Consider the following 27,628-nt stretch of genomic DNA (forward strand, 5'->3'; position numbering starts at 1 on the left):
AAATAGCTGTAGCTCCGTCTCAGAGGTTAATATTGTCAGGATGACAAGAAGGGGAGTAGCTATAGCAACAGAAAAATGAACGGAAAAGTTTTCTAAAGTTGTGGGAAAATGTTTAAATTTAATAAAACAAGTACTATAAATTCTTGTCTTTGAATTTTTCATTTCAAATACTTTAATTAAGTGACAGTAATAAAATTAGATTTTTTTCATAGTTTTAACAAGATAAATACCCTCTCAGTACTTGGTTCCAGACCCATGAGGAAATTCTGCTAACCTGTCAATTTTATTACCCCTATTATTAAAGTGCGTTTGAACAATGTTATGTAATTTTCCTCTTAGGAGAAAGTCTCCTATCAGTTATAAAAAGTTTTAACAGTACTTGACATTTTAAGATATATTTATTGCATGTGATGAAAACATAGGTGGAAAGGCTTTCTCTTGAGGTGAACAGAGAAAATGATTGAAATACCAGAGTCCAGAGAAATAACTCCTTGAATAAGGTTCGAGACTGTTCTATAGCCACCCTGGCAGCCCGTGGCGGGGCACAGCGGAGGCTCAGAAATCCTCCTGTCATAGAGTTCTGATTCACCAACTAGCACTCAGTCATTCTTAGAGCCAACATGTCAAAATGCCATCATAAAGCATGATTTGGTAAGTGAAATATACAAAAATGCAGCACTGGTCCTAGCTCCTTAACTGCTCAGAGCCATGAACAAAGGCTGGATGAGTTCTAGGTCTTCCTGGAGAAGACACAGTTAAAAGGTTTCAGGAAAGAGATTTAAGTATATAAGGTTTTAGGTATATATTTTGGCAACAAACTGGCAAGAAGAATATTCTTATCTCTATTGACCTGAGGATAAGCATCAACTCAGTTGGGTCACAGAATCTGGATTCAACCCTATGGCTCTTTGATCTCCCGAGTTGTTGTCTCTGCTCAGATATCACTTCACTATTGTTAACTTGTCTGCTCTGTGCAGCTAGTTACATGAACTTAAGCTGGCCACAGATTTTCATTGAATGTTTTATATTTTCCAAGTACAGAAGATTAGGATCCTTGGAAAGTCCTTCTATAATCGTCTTTTTACCGAGCAACTGCTGTTAATGGTTATTTTCACATCAAATACCTACTACTCTTCCCTCTGCTTTTTTTTTGCCCCCTCCTTTTTTTTTTTGGTTGGTTGTATGGCTTGAACTCTGGGTATGAGCACGAATCCTCAGCTCAAGGAGAGTACTCTACCACTGAGCCACAGTGCCAATTCCAGTTTTCTGATGGTTAATTGGAGATATGAGTGTCATGGACTTTTCCTGCCTGGCTTGCTTTGAACTGCAATCCTCAGATCTCAGCCTCCTGAGTAGCTAGGATTACAGGCGTGAGCCACCAGCACCTGGCAGCTTTTTTTTTTTAAACTCAGAACTCCTTTCACCAACAAAAAGTTGTAAATTTTTTATAAAGACTGAAATACTGTATTGTACTCAATCTTATACTAATGGGGTTTTCAGACATTCTACTTTTGTTCTATTTTAATCTGAAATTTAAAAAATACATGGGAAAAAAACTAAAGGGAATCAAGAACTTCATCTGAATTAATTTATTGCTTACCACACAGGAGCATCCTTGAATAACAACTGTTACACTGATGAACTGAAATGCGTCTTTGGACCTTGAGCTTAGGGATTGGATTGCTCCAAACACCCATTGCCCCACTTTAAATCTAGGCATGCTTTTATATAGGAAAAAGCAGTTGGTAGCTATATGAAGAGACTGGCACAAAAACAAATCTAGTTTTGCATTTAGTTGAAAACTCACAGCTTGTATGGACTTTTTGTTCTTTAACCATTTTAATTAAAGTGTTTTCCCCTCCCCATGCAATGAGAAAATGTTCTTTGACTGATGATTGAAAGACCAAAAGCTGCTTGAAAATTCTGAGGCTTAAGTAAAGCTGCTTCAAAAGCTGCTGTGGATATCAAACGGCTTGGAAATTTCCTAAAAGGATTTTCTAAAGTTCCAGTAAATCTTCCTCTTAATCATTTTTTTTGCTTTCCTACTCTGGTCAAAACCACAATCAAGTAATGCAAAGGTGACTGACACTTTAGTAGAAGTTAGAAAGCAAGAAATAAACATATAGAAACACATAGTTTAAAATTAAATTGCACTTAATTAGTCCATATAGAATATGGGTGCAAGTTGGCTTATGCCTGTAATCCTAGCTACTCAGGAGGCTGAGATGTGAAGATCACAGCTTAAAGTCAGCCTCGACAGCAAGGTCAGTGAGACTCCTTTCTCCAGTTAATCACCAAAAAGCTGAAGATGGGGCAGTGGGTCCAGTGGCAGAGTGCTAGCCTTGAGCACAAAAGCTAAGGGAAAGCACCCAGGCTCTGGCACCCACGCGCACAAGCACACGCGTGCGAGCACACACACACACACACACACACACACACACACACACGTGTGTATTTGTTTATAAACTATCTCTTGCTTTTTATGTATTTTAAATATAGTCATATTAGAGAATATAAAATTTATATAAGCCTAGTGCTGCATGATTTTTTTTTGCGGGGGTGGGGGGGTCAGTCATGGGTCTTGAACTCTGGGCATGAGCGCTGTCCCTCAGCTAGCTCTTCAGCTCAAGGCGAGTGCCCTACCACTTGAGGTACAGTGCCACTTCGGTTTTCTGGTGGTTTACTGGAGGTAAGAGTTTCATGTACTTTCCTGCATGGGCTGGCTTTGAACTGTGATCCTCAGATCTCAGCCTCCTGAGTAGCTAGGATTACAGGCGTGAGCCCCCAGTGCCCAAATGATCACAAAGCAGCATGTAGACAACTTGAAAGAGGCAGAAGGAGTTTGATAAAAACAGAAGGCCACCCACCCTGCTGATCTCTACCAGGGTCTCTCCTGTTGTTTTCTTCTCTTGACCCTTTTCCTTGAAGGAGGGGCTGAGAGAGTGGAAGTAGAAAGGAGGGACCTAGCTAGGTGTTTATTAGTAAGACCCTGTAGGCCAGCCAGCCATTTAGATAAGCACCTGCCCACATGATTAAAAGAATGCTTGCGTCAGTATGGTTTAGATTATACTCAAAAGATAGTCATGTTGGCCACTTACAATGGACTCTATAACCTAACAGGCTTACAGACTACTTGATGGGGGTGGAAGGTCAAAAATTCATCTCCAGCAAGGCCCCTGAGATGGGCCACTCCCAAGGACCCTGCCAAGTGGGAAAGAACCTTGATGAATTTTCTTTAATTTCTCCTCAAAGGTGAGATGGATTCTGATTCCCTATAATACTTAGTGCTGCTATTTATTCATCCTAACAGAGCAACACGTGTTATTTTCCTAATTTGTTCCCACAAGAGTGGGCAAAAAAAATGGATGTCTACAAGTGTGCTAAAAGTAAGTAATAGTGTATTCACATACTTGCTATTGCAAGCAGAACAGACTTCTGTAATAGAAACAAGAGGCAGTACAAATCATTTCTAATATGAAGCATGGATGTTTCACAGATGTAGACTAGCACCTGAAGAATCTACAGTGTGACATGTATGACTCATGCAAACTGGTATGTTAAGAGTACAAGCACAGAGAAGAAAAGGGCCTATGACTAGAGCAAGTGGCTTAGAAACCTAGTTAAGATCATAAGACAGTATTACCAAAAGAATAATTCTATTAGTGACCACAGAGAGGTTAACATGGCACTGTAGCCGATTTTGAAAGTTCAACATTTCACTTTTGTTTGAGGTAGAGAAAATGTACAAAGGATAATATAGCAGCTAGATACAAAATCAAGCAGATACTTCATTTTGAATTCCCATTCTACTTCCTAGACATACAATTTGGGGATCTGTTCTTAACTCTCTGAGCTTCAGTATCCTTACAACCATCATTATTCCCAGAACCTGTGCAGTTTACTCACCAAGATGTGTGTCCATCACCTTTGCGCAGTATTTGCACATGGCATCCAAATCATTCAGCTGCCCTTGAAGAAAGGAAATTTGGGCTTCTAATTCTTCTTCCTAAGATGATAAGGATAAAAATCATGAAATTAAAAAAAATCCCCACAGTTCTCAACATGGTCAATTTTTTTTTTTTTGAACCAGGGTAGAACTCAGGGCCTCATTGCTTTTGTTCAGCTTTCATGCTTACAGCCTTTGTTCTATCACATAAGCAATTACTCCAGCCTGGTGTTTTGCTGGTTATCTGGAGATAAGAGTCTTGATGGGGCTGGGAATGGCTCAGTGGTAGAGTGCTTGCCTAGCATGCATGAAGTCCTGGATTTGATTCCTCAGTACCATGTACACAGAAAAAGCTGGAAGTAGTGCTGTGGCTCACATGGTAGAGCACTAGCCTTGAGGAAAATAAGCTCAGGGACAGTGCCCAGGCCCTGAGTCTGCAAGCCCCAGGACTGAGGGTGGGGGTGGGGATGGGGAAGAGTCTTGATAATTTTTCTGGCCAGTCTTCAAACTATGATCCTCTACTTCTCAATTTCCTGAACACTTAGGATTATAGGTGGAAACTACTAGTGCCTAGCTGTTTGTCTTTTCAAACACAGTCAAAATAAGAAAACAGTAAATAAACAAAAATAAGCTCATTACTGCTATCATCAACAAAAATGGAGCTTAAAAGATCTGAAGTATTCTTAATTGAATTAGAGCTGTGTGTCATGTGTAAATGTTTACATGTACAGTCTTGTATAAAAAGTACATAAGTATCCTCAACGCAAACAATGCAGTAGGTCTTAAGATCAATATTTCCCAGGCAGCTGAGATACAAATATTCTGTTTGTCCTCACAAACTTGGGAAACCAAAAATCTCCATTTATATAAAACAACTCTATTTTATAGACAATGCTAATCTTTTAAAATGTGAGATTTCTCAAAACACTTAGAAAAGATTTTCCTCCACAGTCTGCAAGTAGCTGTTGTTATATTTCCTCTCTTGATATAACACTAGGGCATTTTGTTTCTTTCTAGAAAGAAGAACTCTGGTTAAGAATTACCTTGGTGGCAAAAGATAACAAAAGTCTAATGAAACTGCAACTTTAAGAAAAAAAACTATGGAAAAAATTTTCCTAAGGAAATTTAGCAATTATGGGAAATTTTCCTCAGAGAAGGAGAAACATCCTCATCTTTTGGGATATTTTAAGCCCAGTCATCTGGAATAAAAAGAAAAGATGCTGCCAAGGTTGGCGTATGCTAGAAAATTGATTTTCTAGTCTTAGATACTTGTCCTTTCACATAAAAATCATGTCATAAACAAGAAGGGAAGAAAACTACTGAGGTATTTTTTAAATTGAATGTATAATTTGTCTAGTACATGGAAATTAGTGGTTGAAGAGGTTTCTTGTCAGTGTACTCCATTTTAACAATACACATCATAGCACTGAAAAGTACTTGTTATCAAATGCTGCCTGAAAAACTAGCTCTTAGGAAAATGCATTGAAAGGCTTGACACAAAAAAGAAGTAACAGAAGCTTGAAAACAACTGTTGTAAAACTTCCACTGTAGAATTGTACAAGCCCTAACCCTACAACATGCAGCAGATTCTCCTCCTATCCTTAAAAAAAAACACAAAGAAACTATCCCCTTCCTAACATCAGTGGGTCTTAAAGCCAGAAGGAACGGCATTTCAGAACTTTCCTAATCTTTTTCTCCTTTCTTTTTTTGCACAGGCTTGATTTCCCCTGCTCTATGAAGAAACGATGTGAGAGAAAGAAGGCTACATCTGTGGTTAACTATGGCTACTGTTATTGATTCCTTGCCTCCTTGGAGGTGCCTTTTGCTCAACAGCAGCAAGATCAAACTGGGCCAATTTGGGGATCATTTAAGAAAACATTTTCAACTTCTTTTCCTACAGGAAGATAGCTATTGTACTATAAAGTAGTTCAGGCTAGAATAGTGTAGAGGAGAGAAAAAGGCCATAGCAGAAGCACTGAAGATATAGGCAGGTGAATAGTAGGAATGTGAATAAAGTTTTCACTGGCCTACTTGGTTCAGCCCAATTGCATCCATGCAAGTCAGGGGCCCAGAGAAGGGAAGAAACAGCAGGAGTCCTGTTCAAACTCCTGGACTCCTAACCACAGACCCACAGGAACAAGGTAATTATGGCGTGGTATGTTAAGTAGCAGTAAATAGCTGAAATAGTAGCAGAGTGGAATGACAACTATATTGGTAAATGGCATGGGAAACTGAAGTTCTTTCTCTTCCTGGTCCTCCATTCAAAAGTCACGTAAACTCCAGATATTCTCTCCCCATCTGACCGAAATTCAATATTCTGGAGAATGTAGTCAGTGGCTCTGTTCGCAGGAACTTACAAAGTGATAGAATAACAAAGTTAAATTAAGAATGTATGAGGTAAAGTGTATAAAATTCTCACAATGAAATAAGAGGCATCCTTATGGCAATCCTGGCGCTAATCTTGCCCCCTCTACTGAATAGGCCTTTTTTTTTTTTTTCATTTGTTAGAGACACAAACCTAGCCTGAATTTAGGACTTGTGTATTCTCTTTGCATGTGGCTACCAACTAGGCTGCTGACAGCCCAGACTGGGCAAAGGGCAGTCAGAAAGCAGTGCTTCTTTTTTTTTTTTTTAAATTTTTTTTATTAAGTAGTGCTTCTTAGTTTTAAAAACATCTGTTTGGGAAGGAATAGGAGAAACTCTAGGGCTATGTGGCACAGGCTGAAACCTTCTTAATGAAGACTCAGAAACAAAACAAATCAAAGAAAGGCTGGACAACTGGGATTGCATGAAACTTCAGAGCTTCTGTATGACAAAGGACATAGCAAGCAAGATCAATAGAAAGCATACGGATTGGGAGAAGATCTTCACTAGCCATACAATGAACAAGGGTCTCATATTTAAAATATACTTAGAACTCTAAAAATTAAATCCCCCAACAACAAATCCTCAATGAAACAACTGCCCGATGAATAAGTGGGCTAAAGACTTAAAGAGAAACTTCTCTGAAGAGGAAATAAGAATGGCCAATAGACACATGAAGAAATGTTCAACTTCTCTAGTCATAAAAGAAATGTAAATCAAAATAACATTGAGATTCCACCTTACCTCAGTTAGAATGGCTAGAATCAAGAACTCTAATAACAACAGATGCTGGAAGGAATGTGGCCAAAAGGAAACCCTACTGCATTGTTGGTGGGAATGTAAACTTGTTCCACCACTTTGGAAAGCAGTATGGAGGTTCCTCAAAAGACTCCACAAAGAACTCCCCTGTGACCCAGCAATCCCACTTTTAGTCATTTACACAAACAATCACAAACAAGGTCATGCTAAAGTTACCAGTACAACTATGTTTATTGCAGCATTATTCACCATAACTAAGATGTGGAACCAACCCAGATGCCCCTCAGTAGATGAATGCATCAAGAAAATGTGATACACACACACACACACACACACACACACACACACACACACAGGAATTCTATGCCTCCATCAGAAAGAATGACATTGCCCCATTTGTTACGAAATGGAAAGACTTAGAAAAAATTATACTAAGTGAAGCTAGCCAGACTCAAAGAAACATATAGGTCCCATGGTTTCCCTTATCTGCAATAATTAGTATATGTCTAGGACAAACAGATAAAGTCAAAAGCCATGTACATATGACTATATATCCTGATGCTATGCGAAATGAACCCCAAGATAGGGACACAAGAGATTTTATCTTTCTTGTTGTTCTTTTTAATGTACTTATAATAATATACTATGTGATTTTTTTGTTTCTTTGTATGTTCTTCCCCCATGGTACAACCCCTTGTCACTGTATTTGATTCCAGTGTCCTGCATTTTGAATATACATTTTTCTAATTTGGGGAGGGGAAGAGAAATAACAAAATGCTGAAATGAGGATACAGGATGACTCATTGTAACAATGAGATGTAGGGGTGGGGAGGAGGGAGGAGTTGGGGAAATGGGGAGGAAAGGGGTTGTAGGGGAAAACAAAGGAGAGGGTAACAATGCTCGATAGGAAATGGACTGATTACCTTGCTTATGTAACTGTAACCCCTCTGTTCAGTATCTTTACTATAAAAATATATATTAAAAAAAAACCCTGTTTGCTTGAAGCTTTAGTTTACTTTGGATAAGCAACCACTTCTTTGAAATGCAAAAGACTTCTGGAGTTTTAATCCCTATCAGTCATTCCTGCCTAAAGGGATTTATTCTTTTCTGGAGTTGGGAGGGAAGTTAAAAGGACACATTTTAAGAAGGTAAGTGTGGCATGCTAAGCTTGAGACACTGTCAAACTGGAGTGGGTCTTTATCTCACAGGGTTGTCTTCATCAAACACTGCTGCTCTATCTGAAACATTATTCTGCTAGATTGTGGTGAGGTAACTGGGGCCTTTAGAGTAGGTGGTGTGTGTGGGTGTTAAGTGATTAGAGGACACAGCAGCTTGGGATGCTTTCTGGGTAAATGTGCATGGATATGAGAACATAAATTTCCAAGCTTGAACTTTTGCTTAGGACTCTGGAGGTAACAGTTAAAGAGCATCTTGTAAGTCTAAAACTCAAGTGAATCTCAATACAAACCAAATCTTCATATAAACACTGAAAGTTCACTATAGAAAAAAGGAACTTTGTCATTTATTGTATTCATTTTCAGAAGATAACCTTGTACAAACCAACACTAGATACATGCATGAGAAAGAGGCTTCTCTGGTTGAAGCAGGTGGAAGGGCCAAGAACCTTTTCCATTTGGAAATAGGACAACCGGTGCATCATCCCCCTAGAGGCTGCTTAATTTAAAAACATTCCGAAACCCTTCAACTATCACTTAGACTTTATAAATAGAAAAGCAGTCATTTGGAGGCAAAAGAGTAGTTTGTCATATATTCTTCACTCTATTATGTGATGACAGGTAAAAGAAAGCCAATAATCAAGATTTGATGATGGCAGAAAAACCATTTTACACTTATGCCTCAGTTTCTTGGTATTGTACTTTCCTTCTAGTTGAATGCTTCACACACTGACTGCTTTAGTCATATGTTTTTATTAAATGGGTCCTCTGACCAAAAGAAAAATGATTAGCTAGCTGCCCCAAACTTGCATGAAAATTGGTTAGTATAGTTACTCTAGTTATACTTACTTATAGGTAAATAGATACCTTTGCCTACATATTCTGCCTGTTATTAAGGAAAGGAGTGTGGCAGGGTGTGATAGAATTTTGGGTAGTGATACCTGGGATCAAATACCATTTTTTTTCCAGTTAAAAGGTACATAATCTTGGACAAGTTCCTTAATTTCTTTTTTTTTTTTTTTTGGTCGGTCGTGGGGCTTGAACTCTGGGTTTGGGCGCTGTCCTGGCGCTCTTCAGCTCAAGGCTAGCGCTCTACTGCTTGAGCCACAGCGCCACTTCCGGTTTTCTAGTGGTTTATTGGAGATAAGAGTCTCACGGACTTTTCCTTGCCCGGGCTGGCTTTGAACCGTAATTCTCAGATCTCAGCCTCTTGAGGAGTTAGGATTACAGGTGTGAGCCACCAGCGCCTGGCGAAGTTTCTTAATTTCTTAGTCTCCTTACTCCCATCTGGCAGGACTGGTGGAAGGTGGAAATGAATACAAATGGAAAACACAGTTTCAGGCTAAAACAATGAAATTTAAATAAAAGTTTTATGATTCATTGTTGGAAAAGACCAGTTTTGGTTTTAAGATCTTTATTTGGCCTAGTCCAGAGAATAATAAGGGCTTAAGAGTCCAGAACTGCCTTTAGTTCTGATTATCAAAGCCAAAAAATAGATAAGAGGGTCATGAAATAGGGGCACATGCAGACTAGAGTGCACAAAAGCATCAACTGCACTAGGAGCTCTGAAGGGAAGGATCTGAGGATGAGGGCTACTCTATCAGCAAAGAAAACTAACCTCAATCCCTTCAAAAGTTTCTGGCAGACACTGAACTTGAATATATGAATACATTCATCTTCACAGCAAATTTATTAGGTAGATAAACCTATGAGTTAGATTCTCTCATCGTTTCCTACATGAAACATAACCTGCTCTATAGAATCGCATGTAGGTTTAGACATCTGTTGAACTCAAGTACTTTGTCCCACTACTCCCCTTTCTTGCCAATGCACAGTTCTTTTCTGCATTCCATTACCATGGTCCTCCAGTTAATAACCCATCCCATATTCCACCTTCCTTCAACACATTATAGGTCAGTCTGGGCTACTTTGTGAGACTCTAGTTTTCAAAACAAGTAAAACTGGAGGGCAATGATGGATGGGGTGACACTGATCGAGACACATTGTACTCATAACCTGACTTGTGAAATGGAAAACACTTTGTATAATTACTTAATAAAGACAAAACAGCAAATGGCTTTGTAAGGCAGTGCAAGCCCATAATCCTAGCCACTTAGGCAAAAGTAGGGGTCATGGTTTCAAATCCAGCTCAGGAGTAAGAAAAATAACAAACCTGCAAGACCAATGACTTAAGTGCACAGACTGTTACCCCTGCCACAGAGGAGGCACACAAATAGGAAGAGTACAGCCTAGGTTTGTCTAGGTATAAAGTGAGACCCTACTTTGCAAATAACTCATGCCGAAAAAGCCAGAGGCATGACTCAAGTGGTAGAGCATTTGCCTAGCAAGTGCAAGGTCCCAACTTCAATCTCTAGTAACTGTTTTGTTTGCTGAATGATGTTTGTTTCTCACTGAATAATAAGAAGTGTTTTTTTTTAATTTCCCTTTCACAAAGAAAAGTTTAAAAAGTGAGGATGCCATCCTTCCTCCCCAAACAGTTAACCCATTACACTTCTCAAATTTTTCCAATTCGAATACAGACATTTTATATATTAATTTTATTAAATGCTTCAATGTCTTTCTGAGGCAAGCTGATCAAGGAAAATAAGGCACTGGAAAGAACAGCCAGAAATATCATAAATGCTATATTAATGAATAGCTTGATTAAAAGCACAGGACTCCTACACTTTTTTTTTCTCTTTAAGCCTTATACAGTCTCATAAGCTGTAACATTTAGAAAGAAAAGTAGCTTTCTCCTGGCCTTGTCTATTGGCCTAGCTACTTTAAGGCTGAGAAAGAAAACCTGAAAGAAAGACATGTATTCTGGAAAAAATGACTCTAAAAGTGTTTACAAAGAAAAAAAATTATCTCAAGGATGGAAACCTGTCCTGAAGGGAGCCTGTGGCAAAGCCCATCCTTTGATGATGAGATACCTAAGTATCAATCACTCAAGTGTCATAAGCAGACCAACACTGAAGTCTCTGGGCCCAACTGATAAAACAATGTAACAGCAAGAATGATAGAATGTACCAAGTATGGGGCTGGGAAGGTGGCTCAGTGGTAGAGCGCTTGCCTTGAATGCCTGAGGCCCTGGGTTTGATTCCTCAGCACCACATAAGCAAAAAAAGAAAAAAGCCAGAAGTGGTGCTGTGGCTCAAGTGGTAGAGCGCTAGCCTTGAGCTGAAGAGCTGAGGGACAGCGCCCAGGCCCAGAGTTCAGGCCCCACGACTGGACCCCCACCCCCCACCAAAAAAAAAGAACGTACCAAGTGTCAGATCAAAGGGAGACACTTATACGAAGGTGAATTTGAGCCAAATCCCAGCCTACTTTTTCATCATAAATACCAGTGATATGGTAGTAATTCACCATACCTGTTATCAGATGTGTCCACACCCATGACTAGTCACCTACTACATATCTTTGCTTTGCTTTACTAATAAACTTTAGTGGTCTCTATCTTGTTTTGTCCTAATATTTTTGGGGGGACATCACAAACTCAGTACCCATGGGCCAGATAGTTGTCCCTTTGGATAACTCCTCCCTGGAATGTCACCAGTAACAATTATTGGTGACTCTGCCAGCATCTTTAATTCTGATAAAAATTTCCTCTATTTATTGTCTAAAAAAGTAGGGTAAGCTTTTACAGTGAATTGTCCACTTAATTGTCAATGTCTTCAACAAGTATGTTATTTTTAACTGTGGTAGGTCTGTGGGAAAAATAATGAATGACAAATGGGTCTCTAACCTCTGAGAGTTTGTAGGATAGCATGATCCATCCTTAAAGCCAAGATAGGATTTAGAGTTTTCTGGGATAGAGGGGGAGTGGGCACTCATGAAGTTGGGAAGACGGATGATTTTCAACTGTGGATATGTAAATGAAGGCATGTTTTCAGAAAGAGGTTGAAGTTCTGAGGAGTCTTGAAACAACAGTTGGATTGGAAGAAATGGTAAGAAGGGACATTTTAGGGGCCATTAAACAGAGCAGAGGCAGCCAAGTGTGGCACCTGGGCAAAGACCCAGCCCATGGGATTGAGTGAGTACCCAGGAAACAGCTGGAACTGGGGTTTTGCAGAAAATCTTTCCTTTCATTCTTACTTCAGGTAAGTATGTTTGGGGGTCAGGGGATGACCCTTAGACTACTTATAGATTATAATGGCAATCAAGGGATAAAGTGAGGCAGGAAAGGCAGTGGGATAGAGCTTCACTCAGAGTCTAAGTGAGTATCCTCAGATCACAGGAGACACAGACAAGGAGAATGACACTGACTGCAGGCTAAGTATAGCAACCAGAAGACAGGAAAGACACCCAGTCTTGCTTGAGCAGATGGGTGAACAAGAAGTGGGAAGTGAAGGAAATGGAAAGTCTTGAGAAGTAGGAAGACCACGCATGTTCTGAGGAAGCTGTGGTGTACACAAGGGCAAAACACACCCGGTGTGAAAGAAATCCAAGCCAGAGAAACATATGGTAAGAGCACAGGAAGACACAATCATTGAAAATGGAAGGGGAGCACAAAGGACTTTTCAGGGAGCATGAATTAAGTGGTACGGGTGTATAAAGTAGTATAGCATGACGCAAAAGAAGCTAGAATAAGAATCACAACCCTAAGAATGGCCAACAGACATATGAAGAAGTGCTCAACCTCTCTAGCCATAAAAGAAATGCAAATCAAAACAACATTGAGATTCCACCTCACCCCAGTTAGAATGGCTATAATCAAGACCTCTAATAACAACAGATGCTGTTGGGGATGTGGACAGAAGGGAACCCTACTGCATTGTTGGTGGGAGTGTAAACTTGTTCACCCACTTTGGAAAGCAATATGGAGGTTCCTCAAAAGACTCCACATAGAGCTCCCCTATGACCCAGCAATCCTACTTTTGGGCATTTACCCAAATGATCACAAACAAGACCATACTAAAGCTACCAGCACAACTATGTTTATTGCAGCATTATTTACCATAGCTAAGATATGGAATCAGCCCAGATGCCCCTTAGTAGATGAATGGATCAAGAAAATGTGGTGATACACACACACACACACACACACACACACACACACACACACACACACGCATACATACACAATGAAATTCTATGTTCCATCAGAAAGAATGACATCACCCCATTTGTAAGTGAAGGAAGCCAGGCCCGAAGAAACATAGGTCCCATTGTTTCCCTTACTTGCAATAACTAGTATATGTTTGGGACAAGCAGAAAAGGTCAAAAGCTATGTACATATGACCAGATAAGATGATGTTAAGTGAAATGAACCCCAAGATAGGGACACAAGTGTTTTTTTTTTCTTTCTTGCTATTGTTTCTTTTATAATGTACCATGTGATCTTTTTGTTTCTTTTTATGTTCCTCCCCCTTGGTATAACCCCTGTTCTCACTGTATTTGATGTCAGTGCCCTGCATCTTGTATATACACTTCTCTAATTTGGGGAGGGGAAGGGAAAAAACAAAATGCCTAAATAGGGATACAGGTTGAACCAATGTAACAATGTAACAATGAAATGTACAAAACACTATGTTAAAAAACAAACTTTACAATTTAGGGGGTGGGGGATGTAGTTGTGGAGGTGGGAGGGAAGGGATGGTAGGGGAAAAACAAAGGAGAAGGCAACAATGCTTGATAGGAAGTAAACTCTTGTTACCTTGCTCATATAACTGTAACCCCTCTGTAGAGTATTTTTACAATAAAAACGTATTAAAAAAAAGAATCACAACACTAGAATCAGAACATACTGGTCCTACCACTCACCAGATAGTAAAACTCTTTGAATCTGTCTATAATGATATACTTTATCACGATGGTTGAAGGCTTGTTATTGTTTTTAGATTAGAACCTCACCTTGGACAAATCTTACTCCAAGTATGGAGCCCCTGTACCCCAGTCTTCTTCTAAGGAGACTCAACACTTTGCATATTATCTTCAGGTAAAGGGAACTCAGTTACTGGCCTTACTGGGGGGAAAATCCCCCAAACCCAAGCAGTATGATTCATACTTCTTATACTCCCTGGTGCAGGAGAGTAGGACCTCAGGTTGGGGGCAGAGTTAGTGGAACAAAAAGAACACAGGCAAATATTCTTAGTTATATAGAAGAAGGAGTGGGACCCTCTAGGGGAAGTTACATCACAGTGTTTTGGAAAGCACAATGGGATATGCAGAAGTCAACTTGATGGGGCTGAGCATTTGGCATCAGGTGAAACCATGCACGGTCGGGACACACAGGACATAATTTTTAGTGTAATGCTGGTACAGGTGGTTAGAATCTGGGTGGGCCATACCCTTCCTCAGGCCCCAGGAGAAGTGGAAGACACAAAAGATAGGGGGCATAGTGGAGAGGTCTGGAGAAACCCAAAGAAACCTCCTTATCTTACAACCTCAATGATGTACATTTGATTGCCAGTCCCTAAAAAAAAAAAAAAAGCTGCACTCAAGCATAGCATGGAAGAAATGGCCCACAGAGGGGAGTATCAACTATATGGTCAGTGGTTTGGTATGTAAAAGCCTTCTTTGTCTATATATACTTTGCTGGCCAGGGCCTAAATCCAAGTATTCTTAAGCTCCAATAAGGAAAGGAATTCCATTTGATTGTACCACCCATTCTCCTTACAAGATCTTAAGCAGATTAAGGCAGACCTATGGAGTATTCAAAGGTTAATTTAACAAGCTAAGGTGGAACCCATTTTGCTGCCAAAGTTGTTTTAAAAACGTTCTGCTTAGTAACCATTTGTTTAAAAGTAGAGGCTCTGTTTGTTGTTGGGCATTTCTCTCTTACGTGTTTGGCCTGTTCAAGACATTCTACATGCTGCCCACATCTCCTTTGTTCTCTCTGCCACTTAATTTTTGTTTTTGTAGCACAGGCAATATGGCTTCTTTCCACCAATCTTATAAGACTAGCCTATTGATAACTAGTCAAAAAGAAGCTTATGATAGGTATGTTTTGTTTCAAGAGAGATTTCTCCATGTTTAAGAATCCACAAAGGAAGCTGGACACTGGTACTCACACCTGTAATCCTAGCTAGTCAGAGGGCTGAGACTTGAGAATTTTGGTTTGAAGGCCACACAAAAGCAGGAATGTCCATCGGATTTATCTCCAGTAAGGTACTCAGAAAAAGCCAAATGTGGCACTGTGGCTCAAGTGGTAGAACACTAGCTTTGAGCAAAGGAGGCTCAGGGACTGCACCCAGGTCCTGAATTCAAGCCCCAAAACTGAGTAAAAAATTTAAGAAAAATAAAAGGATGACCGGGATATATGGCTTTTCTTTTCTCTGGAGGTTGGTGAGCAATGTATCTGCAAATGTATCTGTTTTGCTTCCAAACTGTGGAAGAACTATTCTCAGCAGGCTGAGAGCAAGAATTTGAGTCCTTGGAGGTCACTCAGAGTTTCTAAACCAGTGATTCTAAACCTTGACTATACATTTGGATGGCTTGGGAAACTAAATAATTACCAGTGTCCAGGCCTCACCACAGAGAATCTCCTTCAGCTCTTCTGTTGCCTGGATTGTTGTAAAACTCCCTAGATGATTCAAATATGCAGACAGTGCACTTGTTTAAACTAATAATTTTGTTACTAGAATGAGCTTGAATCAAAATTTCTATTACATGTACCTTAAACGCATCCTGAATAGGAAGAGTCTCAAGTTATATGCAAGGTTCAGCATTTGAATATTTTAAAAACTAGAACAGCTTGCAAATTTGAATCTTAATTCCTGGCTCACGTATTAGGTATTGTCTATTTTCTTGACCATCTGTCTTGCCTTGAATCCTCATCCCCTACTTCTTTTGCAGTGCTGGGAATCAATCACATACTTGCTAAGCCCTCCACCAGTGAGGTACAATAGTAGCATTAAACCTAATTCTGAAAACTTTCATGAATAATGTCCAAGGCTAGGTGTGGTAGATGGTAATATAGGGAGATGGGGAAGAGGATCTCAAGTTTGGGACAACATGAGCTACAGAAAATAAGATATTAGTAGCTTCAACAATGGACAATATTGAAGTTTTATTGATACCTAGAGTTGATTTTAAGATTTATATAAATGTTAACTTCGTATCAATGATGCTGATTTTTCATTTTTATTTCTTCAATTTGATTCTTCAAAAGTACTTTTTTGGTATTTTATGTAATATGTATATTTATACTAAAGTGATTAAGAGTTGCATGTAGAGTATACAAATATGCTTTAAATCCAAAAAACTGCCTGGAATCCAAACTGAGAAAATCTTGATGTAATTTGACAGCATTTCTCACTGTTTACTATAAATTGATTGGAGTATTATTTGCGTATGAATTATCCCTCATGTTTGGGCACTGTGATAGTGGGTGTACATGTGGTTGGAGACATAATGTAACTTACAAGGTCTCTGCTTGTTAAGGCAACCCTTTAGATCTCTAAAGGAATATATGGAAGGATTCAGGTTAATGTCACAAACGATTTTCTCTTTGGGATGGCCTTCATGATCTTGGTCAGCAGGTGGGAGCGATAATCTGGTGGTGGTGCTGGATAATGGTATGTCAGGCCCTTTGTGCTACAATGAGGAGGAATGACTACATGTGGTTTATTTAGTGAAATCAAGCCACATTTATGAGTTTACCAAAGAAGCCAAGTAAGAAAGACAAGGAACCTAGAGAACAAAAATAGAAATACCCAGGGTGAATGAACACACAGAAAGGGAAGTAGGAGCACAGGTCTAGGAACCGGAGTCTAGTCTGGAGTCTATAAATGAATGGTGTGCATTGGAGAGGAGAAGAGGGAGCTTCCGCTTTCACAACTGCTTTTCAAGAAAAGCAGTTTTTACAACTTTATTCCTTTCTCTCTTGTTTTTCAAATGTAGCCCGTAACTTTCTCCTATAAGGGTAATTTGTTCTTGACTTAATTCAAATATTATACTTTGAGTTATTGATAGTTATTTCTATCTACTGACCATAGTTCCAAAAATGTCTGGAAAGTGGTATTTAGAATGGAGATGATAAGGCTATTGATAGAACTAAACAAAAACACTGTAAGAACTGGCAAATATTCTGAGGAAGGTTGTCATTAGAGATGTTTCAGGAATCAGATTATTTTAATGTGATCCATATTGAAAGCATTTAAAATCTTTTAGTCATATTGTAATATCAGGGCCCAGAAGAGTCTAGATATTTTTTTCAGTTGCCTAAAATACTGTTCATGAACAACTATAACTATATTTCATAAGCAATCAGCCCATACCACCAAGGTCAAGCTTATATGAGTCAATCCATTAGTCTAATCAGATATAACTGTGATAAAATTAATCAAATGCATTTGTCATGACAAACATGCTTATACAGAGGATTAATAAAGCATGACTGAGGAATTCCTGTGTAAGTCAAAGTCATTATTCTCAGTATTATTCCTGTGGTCCAATGAATTGTGTTTTTGCTTTTTTTTCATCTTATTTGTTCCTCAGGCCAATGCTACCATTTTCCTAGTTCTCCCCAAGGTTTTTACTTTATTATTAACACCATAAGATAGATCCTAAATTTTCCTGCAGTTTGCTGCTCACTAAGTTAGATCAACTGGTAACTTAAACTATGCTTTCAAATTAGGAAAAGTCAATCACCTTCAGTGCAAGACTTGTGGAGTGGGTATTTCATTATGCAGAGAAAGAAGTGCCTTTCCTCCAGGCATTTAGTCTCGGAGCAAAAGCTATATATGCTGCTTCGTGAACAAAGCTGGGGTTGGGTTTTGGTGTTCCCTTGCCCTTTTCTTTCAGGCTTCATATGTGAGGTTGCTGGTGCTTACGTATGTCTATCATGCTCTCACATGGGCTTCACGCAGGCTTCTTGGAGAAGAAAGCTAGGAAGCAGAAAGCTAGAAGCATTTCTGGTAAAGATGCCCAAGCTTTGAATGAACTTTGAACATAGGACTTTGGTTCAGGTATGAGAATAATCTAAAAAGTTATTTGTTTGCTTTAAGGTTTCAGGGACAAAGTGAAAACCAGAGGCCCAGCATTTTCTTTTTTGATCAGGAGGCCTAGAATTGATCTGCCGAATGAAAACATTGCAGATTAAAAACATAATATCCCAGGAAAGTTAATGCAGGTATTTTAAAGAGTACATGAGGCTTGAAATCAGGAAGATGCAGTATAGGAGAACATGCTAATACCATTGTGCGGGGAATAAGGAGACATTACAGGCTCTACAATCTGGCCTCTGGCTTTGGCTGACTTCCATCTGTACAAGACCATCCAAAGTCCTCATTTTCTTCTCTTCTATGTACATGTGCACTTTAGGGCACAAATGACTGTCCTCAAGGTAATATGCAACTGAAAAAATACATGAACATCAAGTTTCTAGAAGGGTCATCAGAAGGAAGTAAGTGTTATAAATGACACATTTAATTTAGCATGATTCAACCCCATGGGAATATCTAGTCAGGCATTGTAAATATATCTAATTGCTTTACTCGAATTTTCCTCACGCCATTGCCTGTGCCTCCCGGGCAGTGTTCAGCATGTGTACAATCTGGCATCTTTGTGTCTTATGGAGATGATGGAGATGAAGCCAAATGATGGAAGAAGGCAGCACAGTGTGAGGGGATGAGCCTCTCGCTCACCCCGAAGGGCACTGGACTACAAAGAATCATCCCAGGCAAGATTCTGCTGTCATAGATTCCTTGCATTTTTGGTTTAAAAACAATTTATTGCTTCATTGTTTATAATTTTATTGTTTGTAAGTTAAAAGTGTTACAGTGGAAAAATAGTTTGATTAATATTTATTATTTCTTTTCCTTTATCTTTTTGGAACTCTTATTATTAAGATTTTGAACTTTCAGAGAATGAGAATCTCTGTTAGAAACAAAATATAGTATTGTAAAACAGTGAAAGAGCTGAAGACAAAATTGAGGAAACAGAAGATAATGGAGTAAAATGGATACACTTCATATTAGAATGTTAAATGTTGAAACAGGTATACAATGTGATTAAATGTGGAATTCTTATTAAATTGGCTTATAAAAATTTCAGATACAGTGAGATTTTAAAGCAGCTGATATGCTTTACACGTGTCCTTTAGAGAAATGTATACAAAGGATTTTATATAGTAACAGTCAAAACATCATATTTAAATGTCATTTTATAAATATTTTAAAAATGTACATTTAATTTTGAAGAAATCAGTTTGGCTTATTTCAAATCCCTCATTGGTATAATATTTCTTAAATTTTAGGGAAAAAACCTTGTAGAAAAAAAACTAACAAGTTTGTTTGGCGAGGTATCCATTATGGTCTGATACTGTCTTCGCAGTCCTGGCGCCTCCTCTTTTCTTTCCTAGGTGCTATTCCCCAACACACTTTTTGGACTCCTAACTCCATCTTAGTATCTACTTCCTAAGTAGGGCCCGCAAGTATGACAGACTTAGACAGAAAGGCATAGGTAGACTACAAAAAAAAGGGACTTGAGAAATTCCACTTATTGAAACTGATGCTACCACTTTTCCAGTTTTAGAGTATTTACGTAACCTTATGATAAAATACTTTCAATACAGTTATGTTTTAGTTCACAGGAGGGTAGAGAGTGTTTTAAAGCCAGGCACTTAGAAAAGCTCTCATAAATCAGCACACTAGTGGGAAATAAAAGATAAAGACAACCAATCTTAAATACTTACAGATTCTTTTCTGCCCATAGTTTTGCTGTGTGAGCGGGAGCGGGAGATGTTGCTGAAAAAGGAATCTTTTTTGGTAGCAGAGGAAGGTGGCGAGCCCGTGAATTCTCTTCCTCCGGGTAAACTCTCAATGCTTGGAGATGAACTGATGTTTTTAGAATTTTGCCCTGTAAAGAAAGTTCAGAAGCAATAATGAAACACCAGATTCTTTTAAACAAGGCATTGAATCTACTGGGTTTAATAAATAACAATCAAATATTATACCAGTTTGTTTATACTTTTAACATAAAGATTCTTTACAGTATTCAAATGTATGCATTTTATATAATAAATGAACATTGATTTTTTTAAAAAAATAAAGTACCATTATAGCTCTCTACATGCAATTTTTGCTAAACAGTCTATATACAATTAAAACCCTAAAAATCCATTTTTCCCAAATCAGTAATTAAATGCATGAATTTCCCCTAGTGCAATCATCCTTGAATTATAGAAACAGAACTTACTATACTATATATTAGAAAGATCTTAAGATTTAAAAAAATATAAATCTTTCTCAAAGTTTTTCAGAAGAAACTTCTTTAACTGTTAAATAGATATATAATAACCCTCAACCTACTGCAAAATCTAGAAATGAATAAGGTCCTCGCTCTTAGGGCCTCTTGTGGTGCTCTACCATCTGAACCAGGCCTCCCTGAAGCTCTAGTTTTCAAGTGGATGAAGTTCCTCCTAAATTCTGGAAAACATCTGTGTGTGTGTGTATGTGTGTAAATAAGAGAGGGTTGGCAAGGCTATTGGTTTTCAAGCTTTTGAATTCTGATAATCCTGTTTAGAAAGGTATTTCTTCAGGTGAATAGTGGGTCATAATAAAGACAATTATTATAAATCTAGGTTTTTCCTTTCATGAATTTTGCCTATTCTTCTATGAAGTCTGTTGTTTTCAAAGTCTTTGAAGGTAAAACAATAGGAATATTTGCTCAACTTTAGATATCAAGTTCCTCCACAAGTTCATAGAACAGAGGATACACTTAAGATGCCAAAGTATTTTGCTTGATAAAAATAAGGCTTTCTCACAAAATAAAATGAAAACATGACATTTCTTTCTAAACATATACATATATATGTATAGATATATGAATTAATTTGTCCTTGGGTCATATATGTTTAAGATTGTTGCTGAGGCTAGCAACTTTTTAAAGGCATCATTGTTATGATTTTTGGGGGATGGATTTTTGCTGTTAATTTCTAGGGATTTCTACTTCTCCTTGGGTCAGATCATCTCATAATAGACCACAGATAAGCCAGGTGCTGGTGGCTCATGTCTATAATCCTAGCTACTCAGGAGGCTGAGATGTGAGGATCATGGTTCAAATCCAACCTGGGCAGCAAAGTCTGTGAGACAATTATCTCCAATTAATCAGCAAAAAGCCAGAAGTGGAGCTGTGGCTCAAATAATAGAGCATTAGCCTTGAGCCAACAGCTCAGGAACAATACCCAAGGCCCTGAGTTCAAGCCCCAGGACTGGCAAAAAACAAAACAAAACAAAACACATAAAAGACAAAACAATCCTTAGTTCCCAGAACCTGTGGAGATGGCAAAAGAGACCTTGCAGGTCTGAGTTAAGATTATTGACCATGAGATGAAAGAGTATCGTGCTGGGGTTATTAGGATTGGCCAGTCCCAACAAGAATCCTTAAGGTAGAAAAGGAATACAGAACTATGTACAAAGAGGTGTGATTGAGAAGCAAAGGAGACAGTTAAAGCATGAGGACTTGACCTGGCATTGCTATCTTTGTAGAGAAACAGACCCAGAAAAAAAGGGCTTTCTAGAAGCAAGAAAGCAAATAATGAACCATGAATACATGGTTCCAAGTTTCAACTTGTTAAGTTGTAAACAGTTATCTCTTATGGTAAGGTTCCATTCTTGGTTAGACATGCTAAATGTGGGATTAGACCACTGTTTTTGGTTTCTCTGATGTAATCTGTTTTATACATTGACAATCTCTTCTATCCTTATTTGTCTATTTACTTTCTTGGACATCCTTTCCTGTTCCTTTTCTATCTTCCTGAGTTATATAGAAAATTCATTCTACCATTTTTATTTTCTAATAATCGTATTTCCTCCACGCATCATTTTATCTCAGTCTCTTAAGGTTTTGGTGTTTGGAATATTATTAATCTTTTTTAGACATTGACACAGACTTCCAAAATATTTGTAATTTTCAAAATTGCCTGATTTTTAATTTAAGAAGTTAATTTAAGAAAATTGGTTTTACAGTTACAAAAGGTGGAGGACATGTATAAAACAGATGCTTAGGAATGAGGAGGGAAGTGGATCTGATGGCAGATCTTTAATGTTTTTTTCATATTCTCATCGAATGCTAGGTTGTTTGAGTAAGAATTTAGTTCAAAACAACTGTTCCATAGACTAAAAACAAACTCCCATATTCAGGCTCTCAGTTTTATACGTTTGATGTCTATCTTGTGGTTATCATATATAAACAACCTGATGTGTTTTTTGTTTTTTTATACATCACAGTTCCCTCATCTGTGGGCTTCCTAGGAATGTTCTTTTTCCCCCCCTCCTTCATGATACCTGCCTGATTATTTTCTCTATGCCAATCTTTATTTTTATTATTAACTATGGAAAATTTCTTTATTAACCCTTCAATGATCACTTCTACTAGTGATCTCTAAAGGCTCAACATTTGGCATTATAGTTTAAATCTAAAGTTCCAGGGAGAATCACTTAAATTTTGTTCTGCCCTTGGAGAAAGAATTATGTGGACTATTAAAACTTTTTTCCTTATTTTGTTCTCAAATGAAAATTTATGAACTTTTATAAATATCTATCAAATCTTTTAAAGAATACTTTTATAACCTTTAGTTGTACAAACTGATTCACAAATCATTTTATAAGTGCAATGAATCTTGATAAATATCACCCCCCCTTTATCATTCTTTCCCATCCCTCCCAGCTCAACTCTTCCCTTCAATTTTCCTAGTTTCATGAGACATGCATTCAATGTTATGACATTCTTCCTTCTACCTTCCTCTCTTTACTCATCTATCCTTTGGCCCTTTTCTTATCAAATGTTATATAATTTTAGTTGCTTTGAATATTTTCTAAACCCAGATAGGGGGTATGCATTAGAGATCTGTGTATATCTAATCCAATCATATGAAATCTGTACTATGTAAGTAAAATGTCATTAAAATCCATTCCTACCTAAGGACAGGGATTATGGTGAGTACTAGTTTACTTGTTAGGAAAGCCTAGCTATAGGTCTGCTCTGTTACCAATCTGGAATATCTGAACAGGACTGCTGCTTTATAAAACATAATAGGAGCCATATGTATTATTTTAGAGTTTCTAATATTGATACTTAAGAAGAAGGTGGAAAGGTGAAATTAATTTTAATATTTAACCCAACATATCTAAAGTATTAGCATCACAACACGTAGTTGATACTGTTTTAAAATGATGCATTTTACTTTTATACTTAGCTTTCAAAATTCCAAACACTTTTAATACTCATGTATAATAGACTTTAAGTGTTTAGTGTTTGCCTGTGCCTAGGAAATATCATAGGGGACAGGACAAGTGTAAACCTATAAGCAGTTTAAATATGTTCACACAACCCAGTTATATTTCATAATTGCTGTGACATCATTTAATAAATTAGCTTATATTTTTACCTGTGAGAAGTAATTGAGAGCAATTTGCTCTCTTGAGGAGCAGTAGCCTCCAGGTTCCTGTTGCAGCTATTATTCTGCTCAACACACTAACTTTTCAGTGAATACTAAGGGCCGCTTTTATGAGAATTTCTCCCTGAATTATCAAATTTTAAATAAGTGGTAGTATCAATAAAGAACAGCCTATACTTTACTTAAAACTCTGAAAAATATTTTTTTTCAACTATAGAAATTAGCGTACTAATACTTTTGAATTCTTTGGGAACAGGTACATTTACATTGAAAGAAAACAGAGTAAGTGAACCGTGTTCCCAAAGAGGACAGTGCACCTGGAGACATTTTTTAAAAAGGCCCTAAGACTGTTGGGCACTGGTGGCTCATGCATGTAATCCTAGCTACTCAAAAGGCTGAGATCTGAGGACTGCCAGTCCTGGCAGGAAAGTCTGTGACACTCTTCATCTCTAGTAAATTACCCTAAAAAGCCAGAAGAAGAGCTGTGTCTCATGCAGTAGAGTGCTAGGCTTGAGAGAACACACACACACACACACACACACACACACACACACACACACACAGAGCTCCCTAGAATATTCTGAATGTTCTGACTTTCCTGCCTGTTTGTATTTAGCCCAAACAGAATATGGCATCTGGGAGGCACACTGGGGTAAGTGCATGTGGCTTCATTCAGAGTTTTCCTGGACAGTCCCCAGCTGCTTGGAAATCATAAGCCACAAAGGGACTCTGCATGTACCTTGTTGAGTTTTTGATTGATAGGGACATGAAATATTTTTATATTACATTTATCATTCTTAGAGACATAATTCAATGTATTCTTAAATATATTGTCATAGTATTCTATCTTTTTAGGACTAACATAGTTACTTGCCATTTGCTGGCAATATTGGTTGCTGGTAGCTCTTTTGAGCGCATTTCTGAAAACTGCCCTCAGATGGAAGGAGTTGCCCTGGCCAAGGTCATGACATTTGCCTGGGGTATGATGCCGATCTAGTGGCTGCTTTGAACTGATAAAGAATAGCTGTGCATGCCAGCTCTAATGGGGCCTCTTTCATTCCCTAGGTATTACTCTACAGGACACTCCAGAATAAATTTCCTACCTACAAATCTCATACTTTGGTTCTTGGGATTTCTAACTGAGGACAACTATTTTATATTGTAATGTGGTCTAAAATATGGAACAAAGGCTATTCTTAAGCCACTCAGGAGTGTATGCAAGAAATCTGCTATTCATAACTAACCAGCAGGGAAGGAGCAGGAAATAAGCCCTATGGAGACTGATGGAAATTCTGCCAGGCACTGGAGATGCGCTGAGGATCACAACAGAAACTCCCAAAATGGAGCACAAGAGAAATGAAGACATATACAAACACTTTCCTAGAATTCTAGGTGAAAAAACAACAGCACTTTGTGAGTGTAAGAACGGATACTGTCTAAGACCATAAGAGATGTGAGCAAACTCTTAAAGCCCCAAGGGCATGTGGTGGTGGTGAGGCTGCTCAGGGAGAGCACCTCTAGTAGATGACATAGTACTTACACAGGCATTCACATGACTGTTAACATCTGATTAAAACCTTTGGTGCTCCTTTGCCATCAACATGGAAATCAAAATAAAACCAAATATGAAATTGTAAAACATGATTAAATCCAACACAGTGGTTTTTTTTTGTTCATTTGTGAGAATTTTAATATTTGGGGCAGGTGGGAAAAAATAAAGAATCAAATTCTTTCTAAAAGCTACTCATAATTTAAGTGTGAATTCAGTCTCCTTCTTGGATACCTCGTTTTGGGGAAGAAAGAAGGAAAGGAGGCTGCACAAATAGGAACAGCCATATCAAGAGGTGCTCACTGGGTTTCCTGTACAGGGGTCTGGCCGATGATGAGAGTTACTACAGATTTTAAGCACCAAAGCAGCATAAGGATTACAAGGATGGTTGGGTGAGGCACGTGTTGAATTGGCCAGAGGAGATTAAAAGGATTAAGCCTCAGCTATGGAGGTAGATTTCAGAGATGTTTATAAGGCAGAATTCTCAAGCTAATGCCCAGTGGGTCACTACACCTAGCATAGTCTGAGCTCAGTTGGTATCTGATGTGTGGTCTTGAACAAGTCTCTGACCATCCTTGTTTTACAGTTCTTATCTCTAAGTTGCTGCATGTTCTAATTAGAGTAGTAACAGGCAGCTTCATAAACTATACCATGGGTCTTTCTTTCTCAGTGGGATTATTTACCGGGTGGGTAATTTCTCATTAATCCAGACTTCACCTAACTGGCTGCAGGCACAGACTACCACATATACCCCACATATGGCAGCCCTAGTAGAGGTGCTGAAATCCAGGTTATAATCTTCTTGTCAAATTGCATGCCCTGATATGAGCTGTGTCTGCATAGGGCAAGTGGCTTTATTCTAACTTGCACAAAAAAAACCCTGCTTGGGTATATTATAAATTTCACTATTAAAATTTCCCTTTTTGAAACATCTAATGGTTTTATTATGTATTTCATAAAGGTTCATACTTCAATAAAGGTTATTTTTCAAGAGCCTTTTAAACATCAATGAGGAGTCTTGACTACCAAGGAAACAGGAAGGGGAATATTTATTGAGCTCCAGGTATGTTCCATATTTTCAGGGCTTTTTTCTCATACAACTCAATGGAAAATGGACAGATGCAAGACTTTTATTCCTAAATAGTCAATATACATGAAGCCACTTGAGGGAATGGAATACAGGAGACCAAAGGACTACAGGGGCCTTAGTGTGGAGGCAGAGCACAGAGAGTAAAAGGGGAAAGCAGGGAACCTCAGTGCTGTCATGACAGAACTACCCTTGACTTGGCTTTAAGCACCAGGGAGCTGGCCACTATTCACTAACAGTTTGTTACCTAGAAGACATGAGTGACAGTAAGAAGGCCAGTGTCTACTCAGTACAGACAGATGTCTTGGTGCCAGGAGAGTAAACAGAAGCAGGTTATACTTAAAGTCTGTGAAATATACTTTCTCTAGTCTGACGACTGAAGTCTAAATGCCTGAACATCTGAGGAAACTTCACAATGGCGCACATTACTACCACTACCTGAGTAAGCAGCAGCATAGAGCCCTTATTTTAGGCAATATAGGAGCATGTTCTATAACAAATCTTGGAGTAGCTGCTCATATTAATTCATTCATATTCACGTACTCCATCAGGGCCTTGTGCTTGCTGAGTGGTGTTCTACCCTTTAGCCATGGCCCAGTCCTTTAGTTATTTCCTTTAGTCTGCTTAGTTATGTTTTGGGTACAGTCTTGTGTTTTTGCCTAGGGCTTGCCTCATGCCACAATCCTTCCACATTCAGCTTTCCTTTACTTGTGAGGGAAGGTATGTGTCCCTATGCCTGGCTTACTGATTAACATGAAGTCTCACTAATTTCTTACAGGGATTCCTTAAACCTCAGTCCTTTAGATCACTACCTCCCAAGTATTTGGGATTATAGGCATGCCTAGCCTCAATTCTCTTTTCACAAATAAGAGGTTAATGAAGTTCCTTGGGTTACACAAAGCAGTGATAGAGCTATATTTAAAGGTATGCTCATGTTCAGCTATGTCAAATTGCCAACTACGCTATACTATGACCTAAAAGTGAAATAAAGCTCTTAAAATTAAAGACAAACTCTGACCTTGTTCATAGTCTAAAAACAACTCATGCATTCAATGTATTTTGGAATGGGTATTCTACAAAACTGTATTCCCTAGCACATTTATTTTACCTGTAACCCACTTCTCTGCCTTCATGTGATTACACAACGGGCCTCTGCTGTGCTTCAAGAGAACCAATTCACAACAAGCATGGCACATGGTGTCATCTATAAGGAAAGTGTTTTGGTTGCTTGGTGTTTTCCTCACTCCTATGAGTAGGAAGAGTAGTTCTCTCCTTTGCTTTTTCTTTTCTTTTACCAATAGAAGAGTTTATTAGGAAAGGAATACAATTTCAGTAGACTGAAAAGTGGCCCATGTCTAGGGTGTGAATGATATCTTTTCAGTTTCGTACTCTTATTGACTTGACC

At 38.4% G+C, this 27,628-nt stretch overlaps 1 protein-coding gene across 3 annotated transcripts in view; it reads right to left on the minus strand.

The window, feature by feature from the left end:
- The window catches only part of Tbc1d5 (TBC1 domain family, member 5), a 424,595-nt gene that overhangs the window by 12,008 nt on the left and 384,959 nt on the right, over positions 1 to 27,628 (minus strand). For all 3 annotated transcript variants that reach the window (XM_013022145.1, XM_013022143.1, XM_013022144.1), the window contains 2 exons: positions 19,883 to 20,046; positions 3,907 to 4,006 (listed from right to left, as the gene is read on the minus strand). In XM_013022145.1, coding sequence (XP_012877599.1) covers positions 3,907 to 4,006; positions 19,883 to 20,046 — 264 coding nt within the window. The remainder of the gene's footprint in view (positions 1 to 3,906; positions 4,007 to 19,882; positions 20,047 to 27,628) is intronic.

The sequence above is a fragment of the Dipodomys ordii genome, unplaced genomic scaffold, assembly GCF_000151885.1.
Source record: "Dipodomys ordii isolate 6190 unplaced genomic scaffold, Dord_2.0 Scaffold60, whole genome shotgun sequence".
NCBI classification, from domain to species: Eukaryota; Metazoa; Chordata; class Mammalia; order Rodentia; family Heteromyidae; genus Dipodomys; species Dipodomys ordii.